The following is a 20,780-nucleotide window of genomic DNA, read 5'->3' as shown; positions in this document are numbered from 1 at the left end:
CTTAAAGCAATGCAGGGTGTAACATCTAGTCCTTTTACTGAATCTGACTGTTTCTACAATGTGTCCTTTGCCTGTTTCTGAATCTCTTTTTAACGCATATATTTGTGTTTGTGAAGCACTTTGTAACTCTGGGTTTTGTCACACAAACAGCTGTCAGTATTTATTAGAAGTTACTGTAGAGTGACCTGTACAGAGGGTCTCTGCCTCTCAGCCTGTAACAGCTCAATGAATCAGTGGAGGATGATGGTAGATGGATGGGTGGATGTTGGGTGGATGTATTGTGAGATGATGTCCAGGCAGGAGCAGCAGGAGACTTTCAGCACAGGGTAAACATGATAATCTGCTCGCTCCATGTGTCTCACGGCTGTGTTCGAGCAGCTGCTACTAGAACAAAACCAGATTCTGTTTAATGCAAGAGGACGGCGATAAAGTTGCTGCTCGCTCTGCTGCGTTTGTGCTGCAAACCTTAAAGCTGTTCTACATCGTTGTGCGTTGGATCCAGGGGTCGGATGGCCTGTCGTGGACTCACAGAGCGGTTCCTTCTTATTTAAAAGGATCTTCTCGCTTTACCTTCTGACTTGCACTCATCAGAAAAGTGCAGGAGGTTATTTCGCCCGTCCCAGGACTCCGGCTGCTGTCCCCAAAGCTCCCCCTGAGTTTGTAGGAGTGTGCTCTCACCGAGTGACCGAATGAGTTTAAGGTGATGTTCGGTGAGCTGTTATTGTCTGTAATCTCAAGTGTAAAGAGCAGAGCGCGTCCTCGCTGACAGGCCATTCGATGTGTCGGACATCGCAGCCGTGATAAAATCTCGTACGGCCGTCACTATCAGCTCCGTCTGGAGAAGAAGCTCTTTTTTAATCAGGAAGCTGAAGTTTAAGTTGATGTCAAATCATGAGAGGATAAATTCTGTACATTAAACCTCTTTGTTTGAAAGCTCGTGCCAAGGTGAGATGACCCTGCTCCGCACTGAGCATGTGCAGAGCAGGTTTGTGCACAGTGGCTTGATTTTATTCCTTTGAAAGCCAGATCGGTTCATCCTCGATAACCTGTAATAATCCTTTTTGCAGTCATGGCTGAAAAAAAGCCAGTTGCTGTTAATGTTGTATTTAATCTCTTAAAGGCCTTGTTGCATCAAACCTCTTTCCTGTAGGAATCTCGGGCACTTTATTCTCCACTTTCTGGACCAAGCGAACGCTCGTGACAGGCTCCAGTGGTTATTATTACTTTCCTGAAGCTCACCTCCTGTGGCCTCGCTCATCAATACCACACTTGTTATAAGCGTGACAGTGAGAGTTTGTGCCGGAGCTCTGCACCTCACATCCCCGCTTCAGATCCTATTTCGAGCTCATAAACAAGTCAAAATAAATGACCACCATGAAAGGAACACGATCTTGCTCATATGCAATTACATTCCTGCAGGCCCTTAGGCTCAGTGATATGTGGACACAATTAGCGCACTTATTCTCCTCAGTGTGCCGGGACACAACGAACCTGCTGCAGAAAACGAAGGAAGATAAAAAACCTTGTTTTCAATCATTTAAGGCCTGTTTAGGAGCACGTGACACGTCCAGCAGCACAGTTCTGCAGTGCACACAGACTGTAAATAAAAGATGCAACTGCCTCAATGTCACCAGTTGGCTGCCACCGTCTTAGCTTTCTGAAAACCAGGAGTGAGCATGTTTGGAGATGGGGCTGGAATGCTAAGTTAGTACTAATGCTAGCTAAGCTAGGGCTAGCTAGGGTTAGCACGGTGCAGAGAGCTGCAGTGATGGTTTGGAGACGATGGAAGATATTCAGATGTTTACTGGGAGTGAGCAGCATGGACAGGGTTAGAGATCAGTCCGTCAGAGTGACTATGAGTGGATATACTGGACAGAGGACGATGAAGAAGGAGCTGCCAGGCAGGAGGAAAAGAGGAAGACCTCAGAGGAGATTCGTGGGCTGGACTGACTGAGGAGGACAGTAGGGATGGAGGGACGAGCGACGGCTCTGCTGTGGTGACCCAAAAGAAGACGACCACCCTGTGTGGAGCCATCCGTTGGACCTGATTGGAGCGTTTTGGTTGCTTTTACCTGCAGTGACACTTCAGTCAAAGCAGCCACATCTCCTCATATGGATGAGTTTCAAAAACACACAAAATATTCCTTTACTTCTGTTCTGTCGGGATAAAGTAGAGCTGGGCGATATGAGATTTTTTCATATCATGATATGTTTTTTTCATTTCAGGCAATAACGATATCTATCACGATATAAGCCAAATAACTATATTTGTAAGATTTAAATGTGCCGTTGCTCACAAGTAAAATGTGAAATAATCAGCAGCTTGTTTTTATTTAAATATTTATTTCCCATAATAAGTTCAACAGGGTAGATGTACTTAAGGAACATGAGACTTTTTCAGATAAATAAAGGCAAATATTGCAAACTACACAAAAGGCAGCCGCTAAAGCGTTTAAGTTTCAAAATAGAACAAACAAAACAGACTAAACTGTCAATTCCACTTAGAAACAAAATATTAATTCTAAAAATAAATCTTAGTTTGTTTTACAGAAGAACAGACAAAACTGACTAACTTTTGTCAATATCAAATAAACTGAGAACTAAAAGGAAATTCTCAATCTCTCCTTGTTGTATAGCTGAGCTTTTCAAACAGTTTTAACAGTTACTTTAGTCTGACAAAAGCCGAATGACGAATTAGCGCTTCCAGTCAGAGACTGAGGCTACGTCCACACGTACACGGGTGTTTTTGAAAACGGAGATTTTCCGTTTTCGTTTTAAAAAATAATCCCGTCCACACATAAAGGCAGAAATGAAGGAAAACGCTGCTATGAACATGCCAAAGCAGCAGGTGGCGCTAGATTCCTAACCGTGCAGAAATGTTGGCCAATCAGAAGTCTAGAAGCCTCGGTGGGAAAAAGTAAACAAAGCTGGGGCATAGAAGCAGAACCGAGTCGTATGTGTGGAGGGACAGTAACTGTGTGTATATGTAAGCATTTAAACACTGCAGAGAGTAGAATTAACAGTAACAGTATTGTAGAAATTCATTTCACCGAAACAATAAGTGGCGCACAGTGTGACGCATGCACCAGTTTATTGTATTTCCAGACTTGTTTTCGGCACAATTTACAGTGCACGCTACTCTGTTTTTTGTCAGACTTGAAATAGCCGAAATACCTTCACACTACGGAACTTCTATGGCTCTTCCGTTCGACAATCTCTCCGGCGTTGGAACCATCATCTGTTTTCTCTTCGGTCACGCTCGGTTGATTTTTCTAGTCGGCACACTCATTTCCTCCATTACCCGCTGGCTGCTTCCCAAACAAACACACGTGCGGCTTGGCACTTGTGCTGCACGTAACAAGTCACGCGACGTGACGCTGCGGCTGTGATTGGTTCGGCTCTGCGCTACTGAATTTGGATTGGCTGACCTTTTTTTTTTTTTTTTTTTTTTTTTTTTAAGAGGACAAGAGCGGCGAGGTCTATCGCGATAGCTTAATCTCTCTATCGAGTAAAAGTTATATCGCGATACATATCGTTATCGTTCTATCGCCCAGCTCTAGGATAAAGGCAGGAAAACCAGGTGGTGCAGATGTAGTCAGCTGTCACTGCACCAGATCTTTGCCCTGTCCTGCCTTATCCACTAATACATTAAACATAGAAGTGACAGATTAAGAAGCAGGGATGGAAACCACTATCTTAGCTTAGTTTAAGATATTAGGATGGTAAAAGTCACCATCTCCTGTGTCCCGCTGCTTTTGGACGGAGCTCGGCTGGCCGGTTGCTCCTGTCTGCAGTGTTTGTGCTCATTAGCATGAAAATAACTGGAGCTAAGCTGATCTCTGTGCGCCTCCAGCTCCATACTTAATACACAGACAGGAGATCAGTCTTCTAAGCTCGCTCTCGGCAGGAAAGCGAATAAATGCACTCCTCAGAACGTCAAATTATTCCTCAAAAACACACACGGAAAGCAAATAATTATTCTTAGCAGGCTAATTGAAAATACAGCCACAGGCAGGTGCTCGGAGACACTGAATTAATGGTCTACTGTTGATAATATAGACACGGTTTCAGTGCAGCGCGGGCTCTTTCTCCCTTAGAGTGGATTAGTCGTGTAACACGAGCTTCCCAAATCGGTCCTGCTCTATAGGAAGGCTTGCTGAGCGCGATCCAGGCCACTCGTGTGTGCAGTGAAGGCGTAAGAGGAGCTTCTTCTCAGAGCCGTACTGTGTTTGGAGCTCCACGGTCTCAGCGGGCTAGTCTGTGGCCTAGTTTCCCTAGCTACCCGGTCTCAAGGGACGAGGCGAGTCACTGTGAGGAGAGAAAAGTGGGAGGCGGGGCGAGAGGGAAGTGGAGAAGACGAGAGGAAGACACAATCTGTGGCAAACACTGAATCCCATTTGTAATGTTTGTGAAACCAGCTGGAAGTGCTTATCCTGTGGGAGGGGAGGGGGGGATTACAGCCTGGCTTTTGTCAGAGGGGAAACTGGACCGCTGAGTCGCAAACACGAATCAAACACACACTTTTTTTAAAGGGTTTGTGTACTTGCAGCAGGAGGAGGTGATAAAAGAGAAAGCAGGCCGGGCACGGCCATGTTTACTTTAAGCTTCTGTTTCCCTACAAGTCCCAGTCCCATAACGTTTCATTTTCCAGAGACTCCTGCGCTGCGCCGAGGCCCAGGCTGGAAGACGCTGTTATTTGGCGCCGTAAAACATCTCTTCAGAGGGCCGTCCACACTCGCATGTTTATTGGCCTATCAAACACAGGCTGATATCTCAGTAAAAAGAGCGCCTTTTTCCAGACTCGCCTCTAACTGGGAAGACGACGGTTTACGAGGCCGCCTGCTTTTTGTTTTGGGAGAGGTTGATGAGCAGCGGGCGGCGGCTGGTGTCAGCGCGTTTGAGGCGGGCGCCGTCATGCCGTGCTGATATCACCAGGACCTCAGGTCGTTTTCGTGCGTTTGATGATCGAGGAAAGAACGACGACTGTGTTTTTGGTGAAGGCACGTGTGTGAACACCTCCTGGCGATGACGTCATAACTGGAGCTGATGAGAGATGGCGTGCGTGTGGACATCATGTGTGGCCTGCACGGTGCTGGCTTTGGTTTTGTTGTTTGGGAAACGGTTGGATCTTATGTGAGCGAGCAGGCGGAGTGATGGAGGGAGATGGAGTTGGCTTGCAGCTCTTTTCATGAGATTAACAGATAGTCAGGGAAACTGGTTAAAACATTATTAGAATTAGATGCTGCTTCTCTCCCAAAGCACAAGGATGATTTACGAGGAATATTTGAGCGCAATCAGCTACAGTACAGCAGCAGTTAGACTCAGTCACACGAATACGTCAGTTTAAACAGTTAATCCAGTGACTTAGACTGTTGCTGTAGCCGGCAGTTGGAAGATAAACTCCCATCAGTTTGGTTTCCAGAGGCAGCGGTTAGCAGCTATCAGCAGGAAGCTGCAGACAAAGCCAACAGACATCACCTGTCAGATTAAAGCGCAGGTGTGCTGGTAGTCTGACATGCACATCCCTGGGAATCACTACTGTGATTGGCCTGTTCAGTAACGTTTGGCTCCTCCTCAATTCAGTTTTATTTATACAGCTTCAAATCACAACAGCAGTCGCCTCAAGGAGCTTTATATTGTACAGTAGACCCTACAATATCACCCAACAGTCATATGACCCCCTATGAGCAGCACTCTGGCGACAGTGGGAAGGAAAAACTCCCTTTTAACTGGAAGAAACCTCCAGCAGAACCAGGCTGAGGGAGGGGCGGGGCCATCTGCTGTGATTGGTTGGGGTGAGAGAAGGAAGACAGGATAAAGACATGCTGTGTGTTTCCTGCTCCTATTTCTCTGCTGTTTTTGAATTTATCAGGAAGCAAATAACAATCGTCAATATGAGGAAGAATAGTTGTAATATAAAACACATATATATGATATAAAACACCAGGACGTGACAGTACTGCGTCTGCACAAGCATAAAGCTGAGCATTGATGGCGGCCTCTTACGTGGGCTCTGCAGAGACGTGCTCCTCACAGGTTACCTCCAGCGCCTGCAGACGCTCTACAGCCCTGTGCCACTGGCGTCTCAGGAAGCCCAAAGCAGGGAGAGGAGGAACATGATTGGACTCGTGCTGCTCTGTCTGTTCTTCGTCTTACGGTTTCCTGTTGATGTGCTGAATCTCTTCAGGCCTCAAATGAAGGCTCGGTGATCTTCCGTGGAAACAGCGGCTCGCTCCGTGCTGTCCCTGCTTTTAGTTTGACCTCACGTGTCTCTGCCCGTCAGGCTGCACAGGTTGTGAAGTCTGCAACTTGTGTTGTGGTGCTGTCAGCCGTCTAACGTTGCTCTGGGTTTCTCACACGAGCGCCGATGTTCAGACTCAGACCAGCTAAAATTCAATAACCGGGAATCCGCCGGGCAGAGCCCGCCTTTGAAGCGGCGTTGGCAGAGTGATTTATTTGAGCGCACGACCTTGTCTGCTTTTTCACTTCGCTGGAATCTAATATGGAATAACTTGAGAATTGTTCTTGTGTATTGTGCAATTGTATGAAGGAGGCTTCAAAGCTGCACAGGACTTTACCTGCTGAGCAGACACTCCCTGCGGCCGCAGCTCGGGCACGCGAGGCGTGACCGGGCCCCTTCAAAGCGGCTCGCTGACAGTTTCGAAGCATCGCTGCGGCGTCCTGCTGCGTGGCTGCTAAAGGCCACAGCTTTGGCTGCATCTGTGGAGGGGTTTCCAGAGGCTCGAGAATGAGCCTGTCCTACAGTTCGCGTCGCTGCTTTGACATTTTTGTCAGCAAACAGCTTTAAAGCTTTACCGTCAGTTGCTAACCTCTCGACTAAGTGACCCTATTAGACTCGAGTATATTTAGACCAGCTCCATGTGGAAAGACTTGACTTTTTCCAGCTCGATTTTTTTCTTTGATGGTCTGAAAGCATGCCGCCCGTCTGTTTTATAAGTTCCTTTAAATATAGTTTAGGCGGGGTTCAGCGCATTTAGTGGCTGGGCCCACATTCAGGGCCCCACCAAGAGCTCGGCTCCTTTGCCTTCTTGTCCTGGAAACGGCGAGGCTGGGTCCTGGCTCTTCTCCGACGCTGTAAGTTTTGTTTTTGTGTTTTTATACGTTCTCCGTGATCTGCGATTGTCGATGAATTATTTTAACGTCCTGGTAATTAGAGGAGCGCTCTACAGAGGCGAGGCGGGGGGAAATAAAGCGAGCTGTAAGCTCGGCGTGAATATTCATAACCGGTTCAGACGAACACGATGAAATAATCAGAGGTCCAATTTGTTCAGTCGTAAGAACTCGTGTTTCTGTCGTTGCTTCAGAGCATGAATAAAACTTTTGTTTTCGAGCAGCTCTCCCTCTGTGGGATTAGCAGATGTGTGAGTGCTTTTCTTCCTATCTGGGACGTGCTTCCCTCCCAGGCCTTGTTTTTTGGGAGTTTTTTTCCCCGCGTTGTTGTTCACGCTCTTTGTGAATCTTTTTTTCTGACTGGTTTGAAGGACGAACACGTCAGTGCTGTGGCGCCTGATGAGAAGCTTCTATTCTTACATATATATCTTATGTATTTCTCCTATTCTGTAGCAGCTGTGGGCTGTTTCTCACGTCAGTCTCATCTCATTGTTTCCTAATCTCGTGGTTTTAGCGTCAAACTCCTTCCTGTTTCCAGATGCAGGCCTGGTTATTCTCAGCTCACTGTCAGAAACCCCGAGATCACGCAGATGTTTTAATGTGGCCTCCTCACACAAATCTCAGCCTCGGTTTTGGCCTTGCAGCAATGCCTGGTCCTGCTGCTGTGCAGCAATCGCAGCTTTTTTAGCTCCCTGTCTGTGGTGATGAAAAATGTATGCGAGTTAATTTGCAGATTTGCATTTATTTAACAGGCAGACAGATTATTTCCTAACTGACATTTGAGTGAGTCAATCAAACAGTTGATTCGGGGCATTTATGCTCTCACGACTGGGCGGACTCGAGCTCTGAGTCATCTCAGCTCGCCTTATTTTAGTTGCATGAGTGTCTGGAAAATGCAGCTACCATGTAAAATGCAAACAGAAATGATACAAATGTAATTAGCAGCCAATCAGACGATGTTTGCTGCTAGATTTATCCTGAGAGGCGGCAGCGGCGGGGCCGAGCGTGTGCAGTTTATTCCAGGGAGTGGGAGGGCGTTCGGTTAAAGCGTGATATTTTGGGCTCGAGCAGACCCGGGACCTCGTCGGTTGTGTTTTTCACTGCGGTTGCCATCACATGCCCATCTGCTTCTGGGGTTTGGATCCTTTCACTGAGTCCACGTCCTCCCGCCTGGCTCACGTCTTACACTTAAGCTCAGCACGGATTTTCATCCGAGTCGAATTAAGTGGTCCAGATGCATGATGGGAGGATGATAGTCTGGCATGCCATTAAGGTCAGAGGAGTTTATAGAGCACTCATATACACACAGCCACTTGGTAAAATTGCACTGCTGCGTGCTGTTAGATCCAAGTCTGTGTTGGCTGCTTCATGTCGAAGTACTGCTGCAGAGACATGACAAAGACTCGCTTTACGCACACAGTTTGCTCCCACACTCGATCATCCAGGCTGATCCTCGTCACATGGTTCTGTCTGACGTCAGCATGACATCAGCATGACATCAGCATGCCAGCGCTGCAGTTTTCAACTCTGGAAACAGAGAAAAGTCCAAACTCTATCATGAGCTGTTTTTCTAGGACTTACCTGACTGATGTCAGCCCATCTTTAACCTCCACACTACAGCCTGACAAGCCCGTCGGCGTGACATCGACCTGCACTGATGGAGGACAGGGCAGCTCCCTTACTTAACCCACTCAACAGTGGGAATGCGTCCACAGCAGACCGTGTCCAGCTGTGTCCTACATATTAGACAGTTGTGGAAAACATCCCCAAATTATGCAAAGTTCATGGGAAAAATGTCTTTTGTAGCCTAGAGGAACGTGGAACTCTTTTTTTTTTTTCCCTGGAAGTTTCAAAGTAATTTGAGTTAGAAAAGGTCGTGGAGGAATCGCATTTCAACTTAATTAAACTTAAACCTTTCAGTACGCCTGGAATCAGATTTGAGTTCGTAGAAACTTCATTAATGGCAACGACTTCATGTCTTTAGGCGTGTAGGTCGAGCTGACCTGCTGAAGATCAAACAGAAAGTCAGGATGGAGAAAAAAACGACGATCAGCAACTCAAATGACTGCTAGTTACAGCTACGGTATCTCTGAACAGCACAGCAGATAAGAACAGGAAACTGAGGCCAAGCTTCACGCAGACTCCTCTAAATCAGAAACCTTTGCCTGGTCTGATGAGTCTCAAAGTTTAAAGACGGGAGGGTCAGAAGTCTGAATGTTGTTTTTATGGTCTTTATCATGGCTGAATCTGAGCCACGGGAATGAAGCGATCTTCTTTGGTGACCCCGTCATCCAGGTTCAGCATCGCGTCACTCTGTAGGTAATCGCATAGACAGCGATGCCGTAGTTATTTAGACGTTTTTACATTCAGCGCCTCGTCGTCTTCATCGTGCTGCTCAGCTGTTACTGAGCACAGTGACTCTGATGAATCTAACAGTGGTACAGATATTTGAATCGCACCGGCTTAAACACAGTGATGGCACTGCTTAAAAATAATCGTCATTCAGCAAAAATAAGCTGTGAGAAGAGCCGGGGGCAGAACCTCCATCCTCCCTCAGGCCAAGTCTGATGTGAGCTGCCAAGAGCACGTTTGTGTTTCTGCTTCCTTATTTATGATTACATGAAGCTTTGAAGGGACGAGGCCTCGTGTTACCCGAGGACACCTCAACCAGCAGCTGATTTAGTTTCAGAAACTCTTTTCTTTGATATTAAGGAGCAGTAAAACGAGCTCTTTGCTTCTTCTCACAAATGCTTGTTACGCTACAGAAGTCACACAGACACTTGGATGTTGCTGACGATGGCTGGAGCCATTTTTGGGACTCAGCGTGACCCCGGGAGCACATTTTCATAGCAGTAAATGCCAGAGCTAATCACTGTGGCGACACCCCACCGTGCACGTTTGTCGTGTGACAGTTGCAGCTTCTGCATGCCAGCAGCCGTGTTTGCATGAGAGTGAACGTACCGCAGCGGCGAGGCCTTTTAACCCTCCGCCTTTGTTGTGGAAGTTCCTTTGTTCGGGCTGTTGCCCTTCCTGCGTCAACGTTGAGGCTTTTGACTCAACCTCATTCATCTCGCCGCTGCTCTTGAGACTCTTGGCAGGTACGGAGGGTTGGAGTGACGGCGTAAGATCAGTCCCAAAAGATGGCATCTGCTGAAACAAAGAGCAGCAATGGCTCACCGGGGGAAACGCACACCGCCTGTTTGATGCTATACGTGAGGCAAAGGCAGTTGTTTGCGCTGCGTCTAGGCCACTTTACTGAAATGCTTTGGCTGGGTGACAGTGCTGTTTTACTTGTATGTAGCTTATAAGTACAGCAGCAGCACCACAAGTGAAGTTTGGATCGTCTCTGGCAACAGCAGAGGGAAAAACCTTCTTCCTAGATTTGAAACCACGATAAACGTCAGTGTCTCTTCATCATAGTTACCATCGTTACCTTGACTTCAGCAGCTTTAGTTGCCTCAAACCTGCAAGAACTAAAGTCCAGAGATGACGACCACGAGGATGACCGGGGGTTCCTCCCACAGCCAAAATACTTTAAGTGTCTAAACGTAACAAGAACTACAAACTGAAATTCCAAAAAAAGTTACAAACCTTAAATAAAACCAATACTTTTTTCTCACTACGACACAGAAAACATGTCAACGTCTAAACGCACGTTTGAACTGAGACGTTTTAATGTTTCATGGAAAAAAAGAGCACATTTTTAATTTGATGTCTCAAAAACGTCGTGATGGGGCGACGACTGGAAACTGAACCTGAACTAAAAAGAAACAAATCAAGTTAACTGGTAACATGTCACACGATCGGGTACAAAAAGAGCATCTTTGAGAATCAGACTGTGCATCTACAAGCTGTGGAAGACTTTCAGTTTTGAAGAATCAAAGTCACTTTTAACCACGAAGGTGAACTTTTATGTAAAAATGAGCCTTTTTTCTGTTAAGGAAACATTTGTAATGAAGGTTTGTGTCTGACTTGCTGTCCACTGTATTTCCATCCATCCTGAATATGTGTCCTCAGCATTTCTGTATTTGCATTTAGCGTGTTTCATATTCGGCCTGCACAGAACAGGAAGCACTTTGCGCAGCCTTACGTGTTGCTTGGTGAACAGCTGTTTCACATAAATTGCTAATAAAAACATTCAGAGATAATTTTAATATTTATTCTCACTTCCTGTCATTTTGGCGGTGGCGTTGTTTTAACCTTTTTTCTCGGGGCCGACTAAAACCTCTTTGGGCTGCGCCAAAAACTCCTTTATGCGGGAAAAAACGTTGTTTTATTGACCATCTTCGATTGTGCCCACGGCAGCTCGAGCTTGCAGTCTGTTACATAACAGCTTATCCACTCGAGTAATTTCACATCCAGGTCTTCTCTGAGCGCCTTTATAACAGCAATTGAGAGATCCCACCTGCTCTTAACGTCTCTGATGAAAATTTCCTGGCCTCTGGATCCGTTACCTTGGTTATCTATGTTTCATTAGATTAGAGATGATGGCAGCTTCACTTAGCTCCTCTTGACAGATAAATGGACTCTATCTCAATCTTATCAGGCCTCTCAGGGCTGCAGCGTGGCTTCATCTGGCAGGGTAAAGGCTGCCAGGTCAGTGTGCGGGGAAAAGAGGGATGATGTCACCGTCCATCCTGTGGCTGGATGGCGGTTTTATGACAGTCAGCTACTGTGATGCATCAGTGCTTTAGGCGAACGATTGCGAGTTTGTTTCCAGCAGAGCAGCTGGACAGACAGAAACCATCACCATTACCAAGTGTCCCTCTATCAGCCCTCAGCCGGGCTGTTGTTGTTGCATTGAAACCCAACCTTGTGCAACTCGAGAAAGAACCTACCACCGTAGGTGCATCTGTGTGTGCATCTGTGTGTGCATCTGTGTGTGCATCTGTGTGTGCATCTGTGTGTGCATCTGTGTGTGCATCTATGTGGTGCTTCGTTTCTGTCACATGTGCTGCGTTTGTGACTTTCGCAGTCCAAGCTTGTGCGCTTTTGTTTCAGGTGGAAGTGTTGAACAAGTCTTCTGGATTTAAAAGATTAAACCAAGCTGCAGTTTTAACTTTGCCTTCTTTGTCTTTGCAGGTGTATCTCATCAATGTCACCTACTCGGACAACACCTCCCACATCATCTACAGAAGATACAGCAAATTCTTTGACCTACAGGTAATCCCCCATCAGCCTCGCCCCGCTCTGCTGCCCTGTGTGGGCCGTGCTTGGATTGAAGTCCCCGACGCTGCCGCCGCTCGCTGGTGTATTCTTCAGCAGGTCGAGCGTGTGAACTTGCAGCATTGTTTTGTATAGATTAATGTGTAAACCTGGCACCCGTTTGCTGCTGCTGCCGTGTCTCTGGCCGTGTTCGCCACACCTCGCCGCCTCAATGAATCAATGTGTGAGTTAGTAATTGGCGGGGGAGCGGGGGAGACGTGGCTTGTATGCCTCAGCCTGCACCTCTCTCTCCTCCCGCTCTTCTTCCTTTCTCGTCTCGTCGCTGGCTTGGCCTCAAAACGTCAGGGAGCTGACAGGCCTTTTTTATGGTACAAGCAAGAAAGCCACATGGAAGTCAAATTTAATGTACCAGGCGTTGCAGTGGCTTGTCGTTAGATGCTACGCGCTGCTCTGATTGGTGGCTTCTTTAAATAGAGCCTCGTACGGAGGAGGCTTTTTTCTGCTTTGCTGTCTTGGCTCAGACTCCCTTGTTTAAAATGTTGTTGCGGTGTCTCTTTGGGACTATTTATTTTGGAATGAGGCAGGAGTGGGAATGAAAACCTTTCCTGTATCTTTCACATGGACTCTTCCATACTGGGAGAATGTTTATGTGCACTCCTTCAGCCCCCTCGCACCTTTGCCCTACTGCAAGCTGATACCATATGTAGAGTGCACCAGGGGTCTACCAATAACTAGTAAATATAACAGAGCCACAGTGTGAGAGTTACAGGGAGCACATCTCAATAGCTCCAGTGTGCTCGTCCAGCAGGGAACGATGTTTCAATCAGCAGAGGAAAAGTCCTTTCTGAAAGGTCCCATTGATGACCAGTGAAAAATGGACCCTCACCCCTACTGCAGCTGATTAGTCCCAAACTGGAATAAAGAGAGAGGTAGAGTAATAAACACAGAACAGTATGAATGCTTCATACACTCAGAAAGAACAAAGTTCCTCATTGTAGTGGTTGAACAGCGGCCCTCTGAGGCACTACTTTGTGTAGGTGGACTTATTCACACCTTTGTGGTTTGTACTCGAACCTCTGGTGACAGTTTTTTTTGGTTTGGTGGCAAAACTAGTTACAGTCTGTGATTAAACCTGCAACTCTAACAGTGAAAATAATATTTATCCAATGTCTTTGTGTATTTTGCCAAACACAGAGATCACAGATTGTGCAAGATGTGGTGCAAATACGCACCTTTTTAAAAACGTGTTCCTTTCTGGTTCTTAAATGTCCACAAATGCCATAAGTAGCCTCAGACGGCACATTTGTGGCGATTGTACCTGTGGGGACATGAGTGGACTGTGGATTTATCACAGCTAATTGCTGAAATATCAGAAACAGATTGCATTAATTTCTAACTTGGCGTCATTCAGCAGTAGATTGGCAGACTGAATGCAGACTGAATGCAGACTGAATGCAGACTGAATGCAGACTGAATGCAGACTGAATGCAGACTGAATGCAGACTGAATGCAGACTGATGGCAGACTGATGGCAGACTGATGGCAGACTGATGGCAGACTGATGGCAGACTGGCTCCTTCTTATGGCAGCATTTATATCAGGTCTTAGTGACAGTGAGAGAAGTTTTCCTATTTTCTAAAACAGTTATTAATGATAATCATTTTGTACTGATGTGGTGTTTGGTGATTCATGCCTCTAATATTCACCTCGCCTTCTACAACAGCGAGGTCCTCAAATTGCCTGGGAGGAAACTAATGAGCCTTAATGGTTCCTGGATAGCTTTGTACAAAATGACTCCGTCAGCAGCAGCACGATTGATTTTGTTAGGTATGTGAGATGTCACGGGGTCAAAGGTCGTCTAACTCGGTTCCTTCATTGAGTCAAATAAAGTCGTGTCAACAGAGTTTGGCTGCTTCTCAGTCAGCTCTGTTGTGAAGAATCTTCTGGTAAATATTTCAAACATTTACCAGATGCCGTCTTTAAATCACACTGCAGTGCATCAGCTCCAGCACGGCTCCCCTCCTGATGTTTCCATTTCCACGGTGACATTCATGAATAAAACCACCGCTGGCAGCAGTGACAGGCCAGCTTTCTAATCCTCGTCTCTGTCGGTGTTTGCACTCAGAGTGAAGTTCTCCCTGCCGGACTTTGATCTCTCTCGGTGGCTTTGATGGAGCTTTTTTGATCTCATTGTTTCCAGTGAGACCTGGAGCCTCTCCTGTCCAAACATTTATCTGCTGCGGGGTCCCCGCTGCTTTTAAGCCGCCTTGCTGTAACCGTAAGGGAGAAAAACACAGACTGGAGCTCTGAAAACTGCCGGAGAGCAGTTTAACCAAATCCTTGGCAAACACCGCTGGGATTCCAAGACAGTTTCCTAGTAATAACCAGACCGGGCTGTGTTCCTGGAAACACTGGCCCCGCTTCCAGGCTGCCATCCAAATGAGAGGGACCACAGATGTTGCTTTGACTGACTTTGTATAGGATGAGTCACGGAAACAGGCTCTTTATGTTGTGCTGAATGCACGGGCAGTGAAGCTCACCTGCTTTGATATTAGACACATGGAGAGTGGTTTGAATGTAGCCAAAAACTCTGAGAAAACTGAATCTGAAGTTCACAAATCCTTCGGTTTCAAAGCGCTTCTGTCTGCACAGCGCAGAGAATGTGTTAAGGTAAAAATAATAGGAGCCATATTCGTGCTATTTTGTGTCCCTCTGTGAAAAAGGAAGTCATTTACGGATAATAGAACGAATATATTAGTGCAAAGTGTTGCCAGAATTGCCCTGGAGGGAACCATTTTTTCTGCACTTTCACTCTTTAGGAGTGTGTTGGATCCCACACTCTTTAGAGAAAAGGTTTTACCTCCGTCTGCCACCTCGTCCATCCAGTGTCACTTTATTGGATGGTGTTTTTCTTCTGGCTGGAGCTTGGCGTTTCCCAACATTTCACTCGATGGCGTTTATGTTTAAATAATGAAAAGAGTCAAAGATAAACTGCTGCTGATGGAAGTCACAGACGTCACTATTGATTTGCCATAGCATTTTAATCTAGCTGCCCTCACTATCTGGAACCAGTTTGCCAAACTGATTAATGCTGTGATTGGTGTCCAACCAGTAAAAGAGCAGGGCTGATGTGGGCTGTCAAACCAGCATCCTCCCAGTGGTGTCTGGGCCGACTCTCAGAGATGGAGAAGCTCCGTCATCTTGAAAGTAGCAGCTCGCATCTCCTTCAGTATGATTGCTCGATGTCCCGGTGAAGCTTGTTGCTGTTGCAGACGCCGACGCCTCAGCTTCGACCAGCTCACATTCATCAGGACGACTAAAACCCCAAGTCGTCATAAATAGTTGGGCTAAACTTTGTGTTTCACAGCTCGCTGGGCTCTGCTTGGTGGCAGAGTCATTGACAGTGTTTCCACTCGTCCTGGTCGGGCGCAGGGCTGTGATGCCACATGCGTTCACTTTGAAGCCTCCAGCACACATACCTGAAGCATAAGCACATACATGTGCACCAGTCCTCCTCACTGACTGGCTCTTGCCGGCTGCACGGATGTGGTTTTGACTCAGACCTGACTCGTGAGCAGCTCTGGCAGAAGTGCCCGAGTTAATCATCAGGAAACCGGGACAGGGAGCAGCCCGGGTCAGCCAGCGGTCCCGGGAGGAAAGGTGGAATGATGATGACGAGGTGATGAAGCAGTGGAGAGCTGGAACAAAAGCTTTAACGGTAAGTGACGGTACTGACGCAGTGATGCAGACGGAAGACATGAGTATTCTGATCATCTGCGTTTCTTCGAGGTCACTTTTTACAAAGCGGCCTTTTGTATTCCAGGAAGCCGTGAGGAGCGGGTGATGGCGCTCCGGGTGTCCTTGGGCCTCTGCTGAAGTTTGTCTATTTAAAGCTGTGGCGTGGCTCTCCATGTGAAAGGAGGCCTCTGACTCACGCCTTTACGAGGCTCTTCATTTGTACTCTGTCGGCACGCGCCTTCACAAGCACTCTTTTTCTTCTTCGTCCGAGTCCGCACTCGCACGAGCTTCCCTACAGCTACTGAATGTGCGGCTCAGGGAGGTTTTCATGCTACGGCTTTCCAAAAATCCCTTTTATTAGTTGCTGAGTCTCAAGGCTGGAAGCAGCTTAACAGATGCTAGCAGCAGGTTTCTGGTAAAACGGCAGCGCGTATATATTCAGCACAGCAAATTACACAGTCGCTGTGGTCAAATCGCTTACAAAGAAGGTCACTGACTCGTGAATCTCTAACCTCTATGTGGGCCGTTTGATGGAAACGTGTGTCTAGACCGCGAGGCGTTATCGGTATGCCATCCTCGAGGACAAACTGCTGAATGGACAGAGCACTAGCTCAGCCTCGTTGTCCTTGAGGTGCTTTGTGGACGAACTGTAACTCAGCCCATTGTTTCAGGTCGAGGCTGCTTTATTTTATTTATGGGCGTGTGCGCCTGAGAGAAAAGAGAGAGGCAAAGGAAGGACACCTACACGCCAAACACTGGACGTGTCCCTCTGAGTTACAATCAAGCAGTTGAGAAGACGGCTACAGGCCGGGTCCTCACTGAACCCAGAGCAGAGGGGGGGGGAGTATGCAGCGTTTCCCACAGTCACAGCGAAGCGGTCGGGAGAGGGGCTAAATTTAGGATGAATGAGCACAGTTCATTTGTTTGTGGGACGTTTCCGTGGCTTGAAAAAGTCAGCAGTGTGACTGGAAGTGTTTCAAGGGGCGAGAGAGGCGGCAGAAGGAAGCGCGACAGTCGACCTGAAACACGAAGCGTCCGTGCTGAGCAGAAATGCTCCGCGTGGTTAAGCTGAAGGCAACGTGAAGTAGCCTTTATAATGAGCACAAATCCTCCCAACGCCAGCGTCTGTGTGTCGTCACCAGCAAACAGCCGGTTAACTGTTTCTGTGTCCTCACTCGCTTCTGATTGCTCTCGCTCCCAGACACTGGCAGCATGAAGTGCATGCTGGGAGTTGATGGCTGCATGTCTGTCACTTATTCTGTTTTCATGCCATTTTGTGGCTCGACTCAGGGGTCAGTGCAGACGTAAAGCTCTGTTTTTACAGTAGTTTTGTGTTTCTGTGCAGCGGTTTGCAATATTTGATTAGATACGCAGGCAGCCTGCAGATAAAGGCCTCTGCACGTTCCCACAGTGTGCTTCCTCTGTTTCCTTTGCTGCCTGTTACCTGCGATGTATGTGGTAGCTGACAGTCGGCTGTCTCACTCTGCTTTTCTTTCCTCTCTCTCCTCCACGCTCAGCTGGTCAGGTTTGCGTTTCTTCTCCGCCGCTGAGCTCGGAAGGAGACTCGATGAGAACTCGGGAGAGCTCCGGCAGCTTCACGCTGAGCTTTGAACAAAGAAGTTGCTCAAGGTTCTTTTTGCTATTTCATTACATTTCTGCCCAAGAATGACGAGCATCTGTTCACCGTTTGGTGAATCACACAGTATTTATTTTACACTCCTGCGGCGTCTGTTGTTCAGAGAGGGCGGGTGGCGTTCTCTGTATGTCCGGATATTGTTGAGCACAGAGCAGCTTTCACTGTTCAGTGACTGAACAACATGTTATCAGCAGTGGGGTGAAAAATAAACACATGAAGTATAAAACATGACTCCGGCTACTGGTGAGACTGAGACGTGGAGGAAGACGGTTTGGCCCATCTGAAGCAACGAGTGTGTTCAAACAATCTGGGACTTGGTGCCCAAGCAAGAAGAACCAGGAGCTGGTGGAAGGAGACTGGAAAGTGCTCAGAGAGGCTTTGCAGGAACGCCATTCTGCAAAATCCTCCAACGACTGAGCCAATCAGGGCCTCAGTCTGTGAGGCGACTTGATCTGTGGTTGGTTGCTGGTGGGATGCAAGCCGGGGCTTGATTAATCCCGGCTGGGTCTAATGTTTAAAGACACTAACCCCCCCGTGACCCCACCACCGCAGATCACTGAAGATGCATCCCAGAGAGATCATCTAGAAGATGGATAGATGCATCTTTCACGCGCTGCCGGGAAGCCGCTTCGCTTCAGGAACCAGATGGTGGGAATGTTTGCAGGAACGGGTCCCAGCTGAGTTGGGGGAGAGAGAACCGACGTGCAACCAGATGTTGTTGGTTTTGGTGGCGATGTTTAATGTCCACAAGCAAGAAGGGGACAAACTGAAGGGCCTGAGAGTGCTGCTAAATCAAAGACAGGAAGTAAAGCAACCAGCTCACAGGATGACTAAACTACAACCTGCTGACTCCTCGCCAGGAAGAAAGCACCACTGCCTTTGCTCCTGGTGTGTGTGCAGTGTGTGTCTAAACCCGGCCCAGCCTCAGGCAGCAGCGAGTAACTGCTCCCAGTATCTGCCTGTTAGCAGAACACATCCTCCCAGTGTCTGCCTGTAGCATTTATGAACTGAATCACAGGCAGAAGGTGCACTGCTCACATTAAATCACAGCCCACCCTGAGTCACAGCCCTGTTGGGCTTAAATAGGGCAGCAACTAGGAGGACCCACTGATTGGTGGGTTGGACTCGGCTCCCGTCCAATCAGTAATAAATGCAGCGAGGAAGCGGAGCGACTGGCAGTAGCGTCACCGGGGCCAAAGGACGGCACGGTAACATCTACACTTCAAATCGCTGTGATAGTGGACGATTCCCCAGAAGAGATATGAGTGGAACTGTGAGCCAAACTAAGAGACTGAGATCTTATTTAAGGTTGAACCAGTGAGCACGAGGCCCAGCAAGGCTGGCGCAGGACTGCTCTTTGTGATAAACTAGGCCCACGCATAAAAACGATGCACCACTCGTGGTCAAAACGTCACTAATAACACTTTGCAGCCTGGAGATGCCGTTAGCATGACTTAACATCACGTTCTTCTTAATGGCCACCAGGGGGCAGTACCTGCGGTCCTGCGGCGTCACAGAGCAGTGGAGTTTATGCGCCCGTTTAAAGTCGCACTGAATAAAACATTAAGCACATTTGTAAATTATGATAATTCCAAGAGTCAGAAAGGAGATTATTCAGGATTCATACGCTAACGATTTATCACTCACGACTCATTAACCGAGGACTGTGCTCAGTCTCTCATTTACTCAGGAGCTCATAGCAGGAATGTGCATCCATGTGCCACACAGTGTGTCCTGCAAATTAGTGACATCAGGCCTCCTCAGTTGTTACTAAGATTCGCTCTTTTTAGTTTTAAAATGTGGGCTCAAATATGCCCGACACAGTCTGCTGTTTGCCCTTTAATGCTATAAACGTGCTAAATGGTAAAAATGGTAAATGGCCTGTATTTATATAGCGCTTTTCTAGTCCCTAAGGACCCCAAAGCGCTTTACATATCCAGTCACACACACATTCACACACTGGCGATGGCAGCTACATTGTAGCCACAGCTGCCCTGGGGCGCACTGACAGAGGCGCTAAAGGAAACCTCAGCCTAATCCTGTGTATTTGAAAGTAAATCGAGCGTGCTTCCTTAATCTGACGCCATCTACGCTCTGCTAGCGCCTGGAACGTCTCCCATCAGTCATTCCAAACACAAACTTGTGCTGAATCCAGGACTGAAGTTCTCACAGTGCTCCTTATCTGCAGTATCGGTGGCCGGTCCCAGCACAGCTTTATCTCGCTGCCTGTAGCTTAATAAACAAGGACTGAGTAAACAGCAGGCAGGATAGGACACGTGGGAGAGGTGGAGGTAGAGGAGCACAGAGATAACAGAAAATCTCTCACGCCGTCGTCTCCCTTTTTCGTTTGCCTCACACTCCTCGTTCACATCAACTTCCTGCGACTTGTCGATCTGCGTCTCTGCCTGCACATCTGTTTTCTTCACCCGTCTCTGGCTCTGTGCAAAAACGCCTCCCTGGCTTCAACCTTCACCACCTGTGCACCCTCCTATCTCCTCCCCAGCCGATCCAGCGCAGCTTCCAAACTCTCGGGGTCGAGCGCTTTCGCCAACTCGGCGCACGTCTCGTCAGTTTGCGTGTCCGTGGACGTGCATGCACACGTTTGCATGTGGGTGTATGCGTGACGCCTGAGTTGCTGGCGTTTTCTCCTGATTACCCAGGCAGTCTTTCTGTTACGGCGTGATCCAGTTTAACCCCGCGGGGAACTCTCCATCTCAGCCGGATTACATTTTATAGTGCAGACACAGGAGGAGCTTTAAAGGAAATAAAAGACCTTTGAATTAAAGCCCTTTAGCAAACCATGATACCATTTACACTTGGAAAGTTGGCCTCTGGAGGCTGACCCTATGGACTTAATTATGTCCCTAAAAGGAAATAGTAAAAATGTCAGCGTGCAAATGAAACAGCAACGCAAAAGTGTTACCGCTGCGTAATAACAAACGTTTACATTTTAATGCACGGAAATATGCATGCACATTTTTGCAGCTTTGGCGTGATGGTCTCACCTGTTTGAGGATAGTAAGTTTTAGTATTCATTGATTAAACGTTTCACTATTGGAAACCTGATGTGGTGTGCTGCCTCTTCTATGGTTTAAGACACACAGCTACA

At 47.4% G+C, this 20,780-nt stretch overlaps 1 protein-coding gene across 6 annotated transcripts in view; it reads left to right on the top strand.

The window, feature by feature from the left end:
• Nucleotides 1–20,780, top strand: part of sh3pxd2aa (SH3 and PX domains 2Aa) — a 99,054-nt gene that overhangs the window by 1,944 nt on the left and 76,330 nt on the right. For 5 of the 6 annotated variants that reach the window (XM_004538694.6, XM_024802725.2, XM_024802724.2 and 2 more), the window contains exon 2: nt 12,214–12,294. In XM_004538694.6, coding sequence (XP_004538751.3) covers nt 12,214–12,294 — 81 coding nt within the window. Of the gene's footprint in view, nt 1–7,006; nt 7,096–12,213; nt 12,295–20,780 lie in introns of those variants that run through there. The other variant, XM_076885294.1, reaches the window with a different exon arrangement.

This window comes from Maylandia zebra, linkage group LG6, assembly GCF_041146795.1.
Source record: "Maylandia zebra isolate NMK-2024a linkage group LG6, Mzebra_GT3a, whole genome shotgun sequence".
Classification (NCBI taxonomy): Eukaryota; Metazoa; Chordata; class Actinopteri; order Cichliformes; family Cichlidae; genus Maylandia; species Maylandia zebra.
This window is presented reverse-complemented; position numbering and strand designations above follow the sequence as displayed.